The following is a 14,792-nucleotide window of genomic DNA, read 5'->3' as shown; positions in this document are numbered from 1 at the left end:
TACACTGATCAGTTATCATTTGGTTGAGTCTGTGTTTTCAGATACCTGTCTGCTCTGAGTAAGCCTTACATTAAAACATATGGCCAGTGGTCACTATTTAGATTGTAGGTTGTTCAACAGATTTAAAACATGGTCCCTGTTTGGATGAAAAGTTATAGGCTGAAAAACTACTCTAAATAATATGGAAAGATAAAGGTAGCTGATTTGTTTGTTAGAACTGAAGGATCATTAGCATTACTGATATTTTTATATTTTTTAAATACTAATTTTTATACACATACACACACACACACACACAGATAGATAGAGCAGTACTGGGAACTGAACCCAGGAGAACTCTACCACTTAGCTACATCTTCAGCCTTTTTTTTTTTTTTTTTTTTTTAATTTTGAGGCAGGATTTGCTAATTGCCTATGTTGGCCTCAAACTTGCGACTGTCCTGCCTCAGCCTGCCAAGTAGCTGGGATTATAGGTGTACCCCACTGTGCCCAGTTGAATTACTAACATTTTTTAAAAGTTAAAGAACAATTACTTAAAAAAATCTGTTTAAGAAAGAAGGGAAGGGCTCTGAGGGTTAGGGAGAGCCAATATCACCTATGTGATCAGACACTATTAGTTCATCTAAGAGCAGTATGGACTAAGACTCCAACTCATGCCATTTAAACACATAAAACCTAGAACACCAACAAATTAGAAATGGGAAATATATGGTTCCAATTACTGGAACAATCACTCCTGATATCCAGGGCACCCTGCACACCACTCCTGCTTCCAAGGCTCTGGAAAGCCAGTTTAGTAATCATAAGTTAGCTTTAGCACAGAATGACAGTAAGTGGTGATGGAAGGTCCTGAGAATTGTGCTGCCCATGTTGCAAGGCAGGGAGACTCTAGGTAATGCACCACAAAGCAATATTTACTAAACCAATTTCCCTGAAGCTAAGCTGTGCCAAGCTCTACCCACAGAGTAGATGGATAATGTGTAATAATTACTTTTTAAAAAATTCAGTTATATTAAAAAAGCATATATTTAAAAAAAGATGGCATAACTTTTCCAGTGCAATGATATCTGATAATAGTGTTTTTTTTTCTTTTTCTTTTTTCGTCTTTTTTCTTTTTCGCTTGGGCATTCTTGTTTTGTTTAAAGACAAAAGTCTTACAGTGTTACTAGGGTCTTCATAAGAGTGGTAGTTTGGTTCTCCACTGCCACAGAAGCCTCCTACTGACCAGAATACCCATGTAAAGAAAGTCCACCTTCTTCAAGCAATACTGGCCTATTACCCTATTATCTCAGACTTAGCACAATTTAGTTACAGGTTGTTATCTTTCAATACACTGTTACTGTCTTAACATTTGGGAGGTACCTGACCCCACAAGCAGCATCAAATCTCTCTTTTGGGCCTTGGCTATCAGCATACTTTCTATATGTCATGATTCTAAAAAGAGATGGGAGTTACTTTCTTAGGGTATATTACTTCAACATGTTGATTTTTATTAGCTCCAGGATTGTCATTTCACAAGCTGGACCAAAGTGTTCTGTTGTTAACGTTCATTCTTTCCTAAAGTGTGACTTTCTTTTCCCACAAATTTTTCTAAGAACTGTAATGCTACAGGTATAGCTAATTATGCTAAAATCTAGTAGTAAAACAGTATCTGTTATACTATTCCAAATAATATATACTTAAGAAGTACATTTTACTAAATATACTTTAAGTAAATATCACCTCTAGGCATTTTCTTGAAACAAGATGGAAAAACATGAGAAAAAATCCAATTCTGAAATCCTTTACCAAAGTCAAAAAAGGTATATATAAAATTGTCTAATAACTTAAAAATTTTCTCCCAAAAAGAGTTGATAGTCTATGTCAGGAACTACATTTGATACTGATACATTCAATCAACACATGTTTATGGAGGAGTTACCAAGAGGTAAGTAGCTCTAAAATGATGAAGAGACTGAGATTTTGCCCTCAAAGAACTTATTCTATCCCAAATCCAAGACCAGGTACCCAGGATCTGATAGGTTCTGATCCTAAAAGCATTCTGAGCAACCTTAATAATCAGTTAGCAGTCTTAACAGAAACTTAATACAGTTTAACCTTGATTCCTATATTTTATTTTCATGGGAAACTATTAACCAGGAGGTGGTAGGGGGAGGTTCCTCACAGCTTCCAGAATATGATGCAAACTCATCCTGTTCAGCACAAAAGAGCCTCACTGATCTGGCATGCCCTCCTCCCCCACTCTGCCTACCCAGTGATTCATTCTTCCACTGTCACTTTGTCTGTGAAGCCTCCTTGAACTCTCTCCAGCTCCACTTCATCCCTAGGAAGAGTTAATTACTGCCTGCCCTGCCTTACCAAGGTACTACACTGTAATTATTTGTTCACTCATCACTCTCTCCGGCTAGTCTAGGAGTTCACTTTTTGAAGACACAGACTGTACCTTCTTCCTTCTGTATCATGAGTATCTAGCCAGGTACTAAGAATAGAGATGGATAGAAGGAATGAAGTGAATCACAGAAGCAGAGAATCAATATACAATATCTGAAATAAATTGGTGCTTTCCCTCCAGGATTCTTTGTTCAATTTTTACAATCAATAAAAGCAAAAGGCAAATTAGTGATGTTAATATCTAATTTGAATGTTGGAGGAAGCATGCTATCAGAGAAGCCTTCTGTTGCTTTCTGTACAAATGTCTACACTGAAAATAAAAAAAGTTTCCTTCTCTTTGGTTGGAGCTTTGAGAATAAAGAGTGAGAATGGTCTCAGATGACTCACTGATAATTATATTTCAGACAGCAATCCTTACTTCAATTTAGGTTTGTATTCATAAAATAACTGACTTTGAAGATAACACACTTCAGTGATGACAAGTATTAAAAGACAGGTTAGGTATTTCTTTTTTAGATGTTCAGGGATGCTAGGCACCAAGTTTTTGACTGTCAATTATACATTGCATATAACTTCATAAGTATTGTTAGATGCCATTTGTTGCTACTTCACTGATCCATTTTCCTTACATGGTAATTTCTGTAATTTCCTGTCTGTAATTTCAGGATCAGAGTTAGAATGGCAGAATTCCAAGAAAAGTCCCTTTAAATATATAAAACTTCATTTAGGATCAGGGTTCACCTTCTACTGTTCAAGTTTCCCAAATGGGTGGTCTCTTCTGATTTGTTTCAGGATGCCACTTGTGATCAGAGAAAAATGTAACTCTTGATTCAAAAAACATATAGAGCTGAGTGTGATGATGTATGCCTGTAGTCCCAGATACTCAAGAAGTTGAGGAGGAGGATCTCTTGATCCCAGGAGTTCAAGACCAGTTTGGCCACACAGCAAGACCCTGTCTCAAAAATACAAAAACCAACCAAACGAAACCCCCCAAAACAAAACCTACAATCCAAAAAAGAGTTCCATATAGTCCCTCTTTAAGTACCAATGATCAACTTCCATAGGGATATCACAGAAAAGGATTCAAGAATCTACACTGAATGAGTACAATGCATCAGTCATGGGGCTAGGTACTGGTGATACAAAGATGAACCAGACACTAGGTGGCTCTGACCAAGAGAAGGTATTGAATATGTAAACAATTTCGACAGAACTCAAGTGCTGACACAGTTGTGGGTACAAAATGTTATGACAGCCCACAGAGGAAGAGTGACTAATTCTGTCTGGGGAGAGTCATCTGGGCATGTGGAGTGATGGAAAGTAATGAAAAATGAAAGTAAAAAGAGTCAGATTAAGTCCCCCAGTCCACTTCCAAGACTTGACAACTACTACCATCAGCCAACAACTTCCAGATCTGAAATCTCAGCTCCCATCTCAAGTCTCTCCTATGTCTCATAGGTACCTCACACAAAATGTATCACTCTTACCTCCCCCAGACCACCTCTTACTTTAGTCCACATTGTGTGTTAAGAGTCAGTACCCAAATTATGAAACTCAATGTCATCCTCTTCTATTCCTCTTTCTTAACTCCAAGTAGCCACCAAGACCTGTCAATTCAACTCTCAAAATGTTTCAAACCATCATTTCTTTGTCTCTCCACTCCCTCTGTTCAGGTTTGCATCCGTTTTCCTTCCAATTACTATAAGAACCAGAAAACTAGTCTCTCTATTCCAATTCATTCATTCATTCATTCATTCACTCAACAACTGATGGCAAGGCACCATGGGTACTGCAGCAAATAAGACATACAAAGAAAGTATCTGTTTTATGGAACTTTCTATTCACTCATTATGGTCAATTTTTTTTTCTTTTTTTTACTGGCAGTACTAGATATTGAACCCAGGGACACTCTACTACTGAACTATATCCCCAGCCTTTTTATTTTTTATTTTGAGACAGGGTATCTTTAAGTTGCCCAGGCTGGCCTCAAACTTGCAACCCTCTTACCTTGGCCTCCCCAGTGGCTGGGATTACAGGCCTGTACCATGAGGTCTGGTCCATTTCCTTTTTGAAGTTAATCTGCTCACAGCACATACTAACTTCAAGTCTTAACAGTCTCCCACTGACAACAGGATACATTCCTAGCATGGTCCACATGCTCTTCAATATGGCACATCCTATCCTTCAACCTCTTGTTCAGCCACCCTCTCACAGGTTTCTTAAACTTCAGGCACATCCAGCTACTTCCCTTCTATTTAAACTGCATGTGTTTTTTCAGCCTTCACCACTTTTGGCAAATGCTACTTCCTATGTTTGGAACATTTTTTCCTCTTCGTAGGAATACTGGGAATTTCTATTGTGGAGATTTAGAGTTTCTATGCTCAATCATCGATCACATCACTCAGTGTAGAACTTATGTTCAGAAGTGTGCTTCTCCCACTTGGTTGTGAGCTCCTTGAAGGACAGGAGTAATACCACATTCATTGCTGTGCTCAGTGTGTGGGTGAACTTACAGCAGTCACTCTGTAAGTCTCTCTTGCATGAGAAAGCAAGGAAGTAGCACAGAATCTGGCTAGGTGAGAAAGCAAAGGTCAGGAGAGTTAGGAACTCAACCTGCTCAAAGAATTCACTTGTGAAGAAGTACTCTGGCGTTTGAGACACAGTTTCCTTTAGGGATGTGTTTCTCAAAGTACAAAGAGACTATCTTTAAATAACACATTATGTAGGTAGCAGGACCTTCTTTTCTCATTTTTTTTTTCCAGTTTCTGATTTGGTTAGAGAACACATACAACTGCGGTAACTGGTCTCACTTTCCCTCCACAAGCACTAACTCCAGGTGGGCCCTACTGCAGCCCAGCAATCTGATACTTCTCTCACTCACTCATTAAATTATTTCATGTTTTTTCTCTCCTAGATGTCTCTCATAATCTTTCCTGTTTCACTAAGAAAGCGGACACAACCAAAGGACCTTCCCCAAGTTCTCACCACACCTCATACATTTGGTATCAGAGCTCATAATTTTGCATCCTTCCTTTGAGTAGGGAAAACTGTGCTCCTAGCTAAAGTAAACTCTTTCCACTTGGGCAACAGATCCCATTTTTTCTTGCTTACTTAAGCAATCTAGTTAATTCTAACTCTCTCCTGATTCATCAATTTTCCCTCTTTCTACTAGACCATTTCCATCAACTTACAATGATGCTTTATTCCCTCATAAAAATAAAAACAATTTAAAAACTGTCAAACTCCCTTCCAATTTCAGCTACCACACCATGACTCCTCTTTCTAGAAAATGTTCCGAACAGTTGTCTTAACCCACTGTCTCCAATTCCTTACCTCCCATTCTCTTTGAATTTATGCCAACCAGGCTTTGCTCCTACCACTCCTAACACTATTCCTTTCAAGTTCACCTAAGATCTTCATTTCCTTAAACAGTGTAACACATTCCCACTCTCTGTACTGTTTTCTCACTTGGCTTCCAGTATATCATTTCCTTTTGCTTGTTCTCCTATCTAGAGGTCCTTACTTTTCAGTCTCTTCTGCTTATTCTTTTCCATTTCTTCAATCTGCCTACCCTATGGCTTAGTCCTTTCCATCAATATGGTCTCCTGACTTTAAATATCTACATTGATAGCTCCAGTCCAGAGAGTTTCTGAATTCTACACTCATAGATCCAACTGCCCAACACATTCTCTTGAATATCTAATAGGTACATAAAAACCATATATGCATAAACCCAAAATATTTTGGGTTTTTTTTGGGGGGGGTAACTGAGCAGCTTTACTACTCAGCTACATCCCCAGTCCTTCTCATTTTTTTTTATTTTGAGACAAGATATTGCTAAGTTAAAGAGGTTGGCCTACCGGACACAGTCCTGCCTCGGCCTCCACAGTATCTAGGATTACAGGTGTATGCCACCACACCTGGTTAAAAACCAAAATCTTGAAATCTTTCTTTCAACTTGTTCTCCCAATCTTCTCTATTTAAAAAAATCCAAAATCCATCTTTCAAGTTGTTCAAGTCAAAATAATTAGGATCATCACCAACCCCTCTCTTTATCTCCCTCTACACATCATCAACTTCATCTGGCCCTACCTTAAAATGTAACTTTCACTGTAACTATTATTGCAATGGCCTCCTAATACCTTCTTTCAACATATCAGTGAAGTGATCTTTTGTCACTTGAGAACTCAAACCATCTAATGGTTTCCTGTCTCAATCGGTTTAAAAATCCATGATGGACTACAAAGCCTATCTGCCCATTCCTTACCCATCTGACCTCATCTTGTTCCATTCTCTTCCTTGATCACTCAACTCCAGTCACAATGGGTTCCCTCCTATTCCCTGAACCACTTTCCAACCTCACAGCTTTTCTACATGCTCCTCACTTTGCTTGGAAGATTCTTCCCCAATTATCCACATGGTTCATTCACTCACCTTGTTCAGGTATTAGAACTTTGCCACTCTATCAGTGAGTTCTTTCGTGCTCATCCTATTTAAAAAGACAACCTCCCTCAACCCCTCATCCTTGGTTTTTCTCCCATGACGTAAGTTACTTTACCACACTTTTAATTGTGTTTAATTTATGTTGTTTATTGTCTACAACTCCCTATTAGAGCTCCATGAGAGCTCTACAGTCAAGCTCAGTACTAACATATGGAAGTGGCCCAAAGGGTGACTTGTTGAATGATTACATGAGAAATTCTCAGTTTGCTGCTACAATGTCTTCAGTGCTCAACACTTGCTAATCCCCTTTTATGGCTCAGTGCCTTTGCTGGTCAAGGTACCAAATCAAAATTAGTAACATAAAGTTGAAATGTTTTGTTTTCATTTTAATTTTCACTACTTTTTACTTAACATAGTGGGTTACTACTAACTTAACAAAATTATTTTTAACTTAATATCAATTTTTAATTTTAAAAAGTGAGTTCCTTCCAAGAAATTTACAGTGCAACTAGCACAGGGACATGGCAAAAAAAGTGAAAGTGGTATTCGAATGGCTTAAGCTTAGGAAAGCTCTTGGAGTAGGGCTGTCAGATAATATACTGAACATCCGTTAAATTTGAATTTTAGATAAACAATGAATAATCTTTTTTTTTTGCATGTCCTGAATACTGCAAGTGACACACTAAAATTCATTCTTAACTTATCTTAAATTCTCTATGAACTGTGCATTTATTTTTTGCTAAATCTGGCAACGCATCTTGGGCAAAGAAACTGCACCGTTTGTTGCTTCCATTTCGATCAGGGACAGCAAACTAGTAGAATTATTGTCCCACCAGGAGGGTCACACCAGGAGGGTCGCACTAGGAGGGTCTACCTACAATCTGCGTAGCTTTTGCACCCCAACAAATATGTCCCTGTGGGCGGATACTGGAGCCCAAAGTCCTAAAAACCGAAGCGGGAAACACCCACAGTGCACTTTGGGAGAAGAAAGGCTAGGGCAACACAGAATAAGCAGGTCGGTAAGTCGCATCAGACGGGGGCGGGGTGGGGGTGGGGTCCTGGGCCCAGCTTCCTTTCCCAGCCTCAGTCTCCTGCTTGGCGGAGGCCAAGGGTTGGCAGCCACTTTCTGGCCCTTACCAATGTTGCCTTCGATGGACAGCCTTCGGGGCTTGTGCCCCGCGTGGAGGCCCCTGGAGGAGGGCACGCCCTCAAGAAGGTTCTGGGCCATAGTACTGAAGAGTGCGCGAAGCCGACTTAAAAAGAGCCGGCCTGCTGCCATCCCACCCACGCTTAGCGTGGTACTCACTTCCGCTGAGAGCACTTCCGCTTAAGGTACCGCTGTTTACGCGTCTCGGCGCGCTATTGACGTCAAAGATCTCCAGGCAGGAAGTGGGTGGGGTTAAACTGACTGGGAGGGCGGGGCCCAAGGGACCCTGTTTTCGCGCTGTTGGTACTGCGTTGACAGGAGGAAAATTCTTGTGCAGCGGTGCGGTAGAGTTTGCAGCTCACTGGAGTTGCAACTGTGGGAACAGCCCCTCCGTTTTTGTTTCTGGAGAAGTAACATTTTAAAAGAAAAAAACTGAAGAAAAAAAAACCACCTAAAAAAAGACACAAGTATACAATCCTGTCACCTTTGCATTCTTATAGACAAATCGAAATAATGGTAATTTAAAGAGGTCTTCCTCTCCAGGTGTTTGTTGTCTTTTTTAAAAATTTAGTATGGGAAATAACTGAACGATTTTAAGTAGTAAAATGACAGTCTAAGGACTTACACGAATTAATTTTTCCTGTTCCCTTAACTCCCAGCACAATGCTGGAATATTGAATAAATGAACAAATTAGTTCATTAATTACACTCCATCTCTTATTTTGTCTCTTGAATAAGTAAATAAATGTTCGCTCAATCAACTTGATTAATAATCAGAGAACCCCATCAGGATAAAGAGGCGGAGGCTGAAGGTTGTGAACCTGATAGGTAGGTGTGTGAACAAGGCGGGGGCGAGGGGGAGGTGCGGGGAAGGTGGGTGGCAAGAGAATTCAGAATCGGATTTGTTAAAGGCTGAGAAGAGGCACCACTGTAGAAATTTGCTGGTGCACTAAACCCAAGTTCTGTAGTTGGTGGAGAAATGTGCCTTGCGGAGGTCTGAGCTGCTGCCACCAATGAGATCTGACTGGATTTGTCCTGCCACACCCCATCCTTACCAGAACCTCCGAAGTAATCACTTACATATCAGAGGGCACTTCCAGGCCCTATGGCTTAAAACACAAGGGTCAGTCCTGAAGTGGACAGGTCAAGCCAGCATTCATTATGGCAGGACTTAGATGTGAGAGATTTTAGAAAATGAGAATCTGACTGATTACACTGTGGGTGGGGAGACTGTCTCAAAGTGGTGAATGAGACAACTGTCTTGAAGGTGTTGGCACAGAAACTACAGGGCCTTTTTCTTATGTAGATGTTTATATGGGATGACTGAAGTCATGCTTCCATTTTAAGCACATTATTTTAAAAAATAGATTGAAAATGTCTTCAGAATAACCTGGGTGGGGCACTGATAGAGTTTTGAGCAAAGTCTGTCCATTTCCATTCCCACTTCTGCAGCTGCCTCTGTGTGAAAAGTTTACTCTTCTTTGACTAAGCCAGGCATGGTGTTAGAGGCACCTGCCTCTAATCCCAGCAACTTGGGAGACTGAGGCAAAAGGATCCCAAGTTCCAGACAGCCTCAGCAATTTAGTGAAAGCCTATCTCAAAATTTAAAAAAAAGGGAGGGGGGCAGGAAATGTAGCTCAGTGGTAGAGTGCCCCTGTGGTCACTCTCCAGTACTCAAAACAAACAAACATTTCTTTGCCTATGTAAACTCAGACTTGAAAAATATTCATGCAAAAAAGTTTGAGAGACTGCATCCTTAGGGTCTGACTGCCTCAGGGCCCTTGTGAAGGTTAAATGAAGTTGTCTTCAGATTTATATTCATGCAGGCAACTAACCTGCTCCTAAAAGTTATTTTTTAACACTTAAAAAACTTTATAATAAAGCATAATAAATATATAGTGAGGAAAAGAGCATATGTTGTAAGTGTACATTTCAATAAAATGTTCACAAACTGTACGCTCCCCTGTCACCTGGATTCAAATGAAGAAAAAGTGCATTACCAGCAACCCCAGAATCCCCTATATCCCCTGCCAGTTACTGTCCCTCAAGGGTAATCACTAGATTGAATTCTAATAGCAGAAATCAGTTTTGCCTGTTCTATATATAAATGGGATCATTTAAGAAGTGCTTCTTTCAATTGACGTAATATCCGTGAGAGTTATTCATGTTGTGTGCAGTAGTTGTAGTTCATTCATTTTCACTGCTATGTAGTATTTCACTACATGTCACTATTGTATTTTAGCAATTCTACTATTGATGGACATTTGGAGTTGCTAGATTGGCGCCATAACAAATAATGTTGCTATGAAATTCTTGTGCATGTCTTTTGATCAACAAAAGTATGTATTTCTCTTCGGTATATATCTGGTAGTTGAACTGCTAGGTGATAAATTATATATACACTCAACTTTGGTAGATATTCCCAAATAGCTAATAGTTGCATAGTGTCTGGTTATACCATTTGACATTGCCACCATCGATAAGTGACAGTTTGGGTTGTTCCACTTTCATACCAACAGCTGCTATTATCAATTTTTTCATTTTATCCATTCGGCATCTGATGGTGCCTTGCTATAGTTTTAGTTTTTATTTTCCTGCTGATTTAAGAAGTCGAATAACAGCTGGGCACGATGGCAAATGCCTGTAATTCCAGCTCTGGAAGTTGAGGCAGGAGGAATTTGAGTTCAATGCCAGCCTCAGCAAAAGTGAGATGCTAAGTAATTCGGCAAGACCCTGTCTCTAAATAAAATACAAAATTGTACTGGGATGTGGCTCAGTGGTCTAGAACCCCTGAGTTCATCCCCGGTACCAAAAACAAACAAACAAACAAACAAAACAAAAGGTTGAATAGCTTTTCAGATGTTCATCGACTATTTGAGTATCCTTTATTGTAAAGGATATGTTCAATTCTGTGCTCATTTTTTTTTTTGGTTGTCTTTTACTTATCTTGTTCTTTAAATAATCTGGGTTTGAGTCCTTTGCAAACATTTTCTCTCCCATTTTGTGTTTTGCTTCTAAAAGTTTTCTTATTTTTTATGTTTACTGTACAGTATAAATTAATAAACAAAAATATCTTTTGCCTAATTGACTGTTTAGTTATTCCAGTACTGTCATTAGTAATGATCTTTCTATCCCATTTATTTATTTATGCTTGTTTGATTATTATACCATACATAAAAAAATCAATATCTTTCTTGGTTCTAATTCTAAATTCCTAGAAGAGAAAATTAGATCAGCCCAACTGTCATCAGAGCAGAAGGAAGATGCATTTAGAAGCTTAGAAGACCCCTGAGTTCCAGGCAGGACTTCTCAGAGCTGTGTTGGTCCCATCAGCTGTGGCCAAGGAATAGGATCTCATGGAGTAAACACAGGTGTTGGGATCCCACCTCTATGCATGAGAAAGGAAGACCCAAAAAGAATGGTGATCAGTCCCTACTGGCAGTGGTAAACAGAGTGTTTTGCAGAAAGTTGTGGCATAATGGTGAACAGAATTACTTCCCACCTTTTTAGAAGAATGAGTCTCTTTCTTCTCCTGGGTGGTTGTCAGAGATCTGCTGGAGTTTATGAATAAGAACTAATGTTGTGCTGCAGGGGACTCTAGTCATGCAGCATCCATTTGTTCATCCAATATTTGCTAAGTATCTACTAGATGTCAGACACACTGCTTGGTCCTTGGAGCATAACTCTGAAAGATGTACTATTTTCCAAATGATTGTAAATGCTACTGTGATGAGTAAAATGCTGATTCATATTACAGAAAATGCCATGCAGTCACTAAAAATTGGAGATAAGCCTACAAAAATGTAACTTTCTTTTGCTGCCTGAATTTATGGTCAGCTACATTTCATCTACATCAGTGATTTTCTAATGTGCTAAATATTTGTCTTTGTTTAAAAGCATGTTTCCAGAATGCCCTGCCAGCAGGGATCTTACCTGAGCTAGCCAAAAGAGGACCTGATGTGAGATTTGGAAGGCAGAATGAGATCACCAGCAACTCATCTAGGGAGATCGTCTAGTCGGATACTGTGACAGATATGCCCAGTAGATAGATCCCAGTTAAGTCCCCATGCAGTAGTGATCCCTCTCTAATTATCCTACAGTTCCTATTTTGCAGATCTTCATTTCCCTAACTCCTTCTACCTTTGGGTAAAGCCTCCTTCCTGTAATAAATTCCATACTCCCATAATACTCATTGGTGGCTCTGCCTGCCAAAGGAACTCTGGCTACTACATCCAATCATAAAGGGAGGTATATGGGGAGATGTTTAAGAATGTGGCCTTGCGGGCTGGGGTTATGACTCACTGGTGGCATGCTCGCCTAGCATGCGTCTGAGTCTGTGGGGTTCAATCCTCAGCACCACATTCGTGTTTTTTTTTTTTTTTTTTTTTTTTTTTTTTTTTTTGCGGTGGATTGAACCCAGGGCCTTGTGCTTGCAAGGCAAGCACTCTACCAACTAAGCTATATCCCCAGCCCTCAGCACCACATTAAAAATAAATAAATAAATAAAGGTATTGTGTCTACCTACAACTAAAAAAAAAAAAAAGAAAAAGAAATATACTGAAAGTGTAGCTCAGTGCTCTCAAGGTCCTGGTCTCCATCCCCAGCACCACAAAATAAAATACGTGACCTGGGTGAGGATCAGGAGGGAGAATCCACTAGCAGCACCTGTCTTTCACTTTCCTCAAGCCATTGTTCTTCTAGATAAGTCAACATCCACTGAAAAATTTAAGACAGCACTTTTTTTCTTTTTATTTTCTTATGTGCATCTTTTTTATTTATTTATTTATTTATTTATTTATTTATTTATTTATTTATTTTTTGAGTACTGGATATTGAACCCAGGATACTTTACCAGCCCTTTTAATTTTTTATTATTTCATTGTATTTATTTATTTGAGACAGGATCTCACTAAGTTGTGAAAAACCTTGCTATATTGCTGAGTCTGGCCTCAAACTTGTGATCCATCCTGCTGCCTTAGCCTCCCGAGCCCTGGGATTACAGGCATGCACCAACATGCCCAGCGGCACTCTTTTTCTTGAAGTGGGGTGGGGGAAGAGCGGGGAGGAGAGAGAGAGTGAGGAAGGGGAGTGCAGGGAAGTCAGATGGGTATGGGGGATTGGATGGTCAGCCTACCCATCTTCCCTGCTTGCTGTGATTCCAACACACCCCACTAAAGCAGGTAGTGTTAGTGCTACCTGTCCTGGAAGCCCTGTGGTGTGTGTCTGCCCTCCAGCCTTCTCCTTGTGTTTTCTTTCCCAACAGCCAACCTTTTCTGAGGCCCTCAGCCTAAGTAAGTACACATGGAAAGCCAAGGCCTTCACATTCCCCTGGACTGTGTTCTCACTAATTGCTGGTAGGCATGAGACTGTGAACCAGCCTCCCTGCCTCCAGTCAGGCTCCAGAGTTGCAGTGTGGAAAACAGGCCAAAGCTGCCTGCTGGGGGACTTTGCCTGAGATCATCCCCTTGCTGGGCTTCCTCTTTCCTCTTCTGCCTCTTGTGGTCTACTTACTAGGTTCCCCTGAGAGCACTTCCTTAGTAAGTCACTTGCATTTGAATCTTCCTTTCAGGGTCTGCTTCTGGGAAACCCATAGGAAGGCTGAAGCCCTCTGAGAGCTTTTGAAATCATGCTCCTCCACCTCACCTACCTCCAGAGGGCAAGAGCAAGGATGGAATAAAAGAACATCTGACATTGAGGTCCCTTCATTTAACAACTGAGCCCCACTGTCTCCAAGTGGGTGTGTCTGGGATGACTCAGACAGGATGTGATCAGGAGCATGGGACTTGGCTATGGGAAGAGAGGGAAGAGGCACCAGGCAGAACTGAGGACCTAGTCCTGCTACTGACTAGCTGGGTGACCTTAGTAACTAGTAAATAGCTGTAAAAGGAGGATAACACTAGTACCTGCTTCATAAGGTTATGGTGAAAATTAAAGGAAGCAATCATGTGAGACTCTCTACACAACACCTAGCATATTATAAGTACTCACTAAATATTAGCTTTACTTTCTCATAGTACTTTGTGGGTGCCTCTCTTTGCCCTCATGTCATTGTGCTACATGTTCAGTAATTGTCTGTCTTCCCTTTTATGCAGTGATATCATCTTTATGCAGGAATCATCTTTGTGAGAAACATGAATCACATGTGGTCTTACCCAGTAGCTCTACATGCCAAAAATTCAGCAAATACTTGTAAAAGTAAAGAGAATTGACCAAAGGCAGGGGATTGGGAGAAATATAATATGAAGCGGGTAGGAAAGGAAAAAGAGAAGGGACAAAGAGATGGAAGGAAGAAAAGAAAAAGTTCTTCCCAAGGGTGCTATTCCTTTCTTGATTAATTTTGGAGACAAATGCAACCCAATCTTCAATGTCAAAGGAACTGAGAGATCTTAGGCCCACTATGAGTTTCCTTTTCCTAAGTACAAATAACCTTATATTCGAGACACTTATGTCGCATCCTATAAGACTTGGGTTCATGTGCTCTACTCTTGAATTACCCTTGAGTACTAGAACTTACACCTCTGGAAGCCCAAGGTTCTTAACCCCCCAGAGTCATCTAGCTCTCATTCTTACTTGCATTCAAGGAAAAGAAGAAAAGATGGTACAGCTTTGGAGTCGGATATACTTAAATTTTAATCTTGCTTCTGTGTAATCCTCAGCAAGACTTAACTTCTCTGAGCCTCAGTTTCCTCCATTATGGGGACATATAGTACCTAACCCATAGGAGCATTGGGTGGACTAGAAATAATTTGTGAAAAACCCTTTGCATGTGTATGAGACACAGCCCAGGAAAAAAAGAACCCACATAGAGAAG

At 40.1% G+C, this 14,792-nt stretch overlaps 1 protein-coding gene across 3 annotated transcripts in view; it reads right to left on the bottom strand.

Annotated features, from left to right (window-relative positions):
• Dguok (deoxyguanosine kinase) overlaps positions 1–8,155 on the bottom strand; it is a 33,980-nt gene extending 25,825 nt beyond the window's left edge. For 2 of the 3 annotated variants that reach the window (XM_047521863.1, XM_047521864.1), the window contains exon 1: positions 7,972–8,155. In XM_047521863.1, the coding sequence (XP_047377819.1) occupies positions 7,972–8,113 (142 nt within the window). In that variant the 5' untranslated portion in view covers positions 8,114–8,155. The remainder of the gene's footprint in view (positions 1–7,971) is intronic. The other variant, XM_047521865.1, reaches the window with a different exon arrangement.
• Positions 8,156–14,792: the final 6,637 nt, after the last annotated feature.

The sequence above is a fragment of the Sciurus carolinensis genome, chromosome 13, assembly GCF_902686445.1.
Source record: "Sciurus carolinensis chromosome 13, mSciCar1.2, whole genome shotgun sequence".
Lineage (NCBI taxonomy): Eukaryota > Metazoa > Chordata > Mammalia > Rodentia > Sciuridae > Sciurus > Sciurus carolinensis.
Note: the sequence above shows the minus strand (reverse complement) of the source record. Positions and strands in the feature narration are given on the sequence as shown.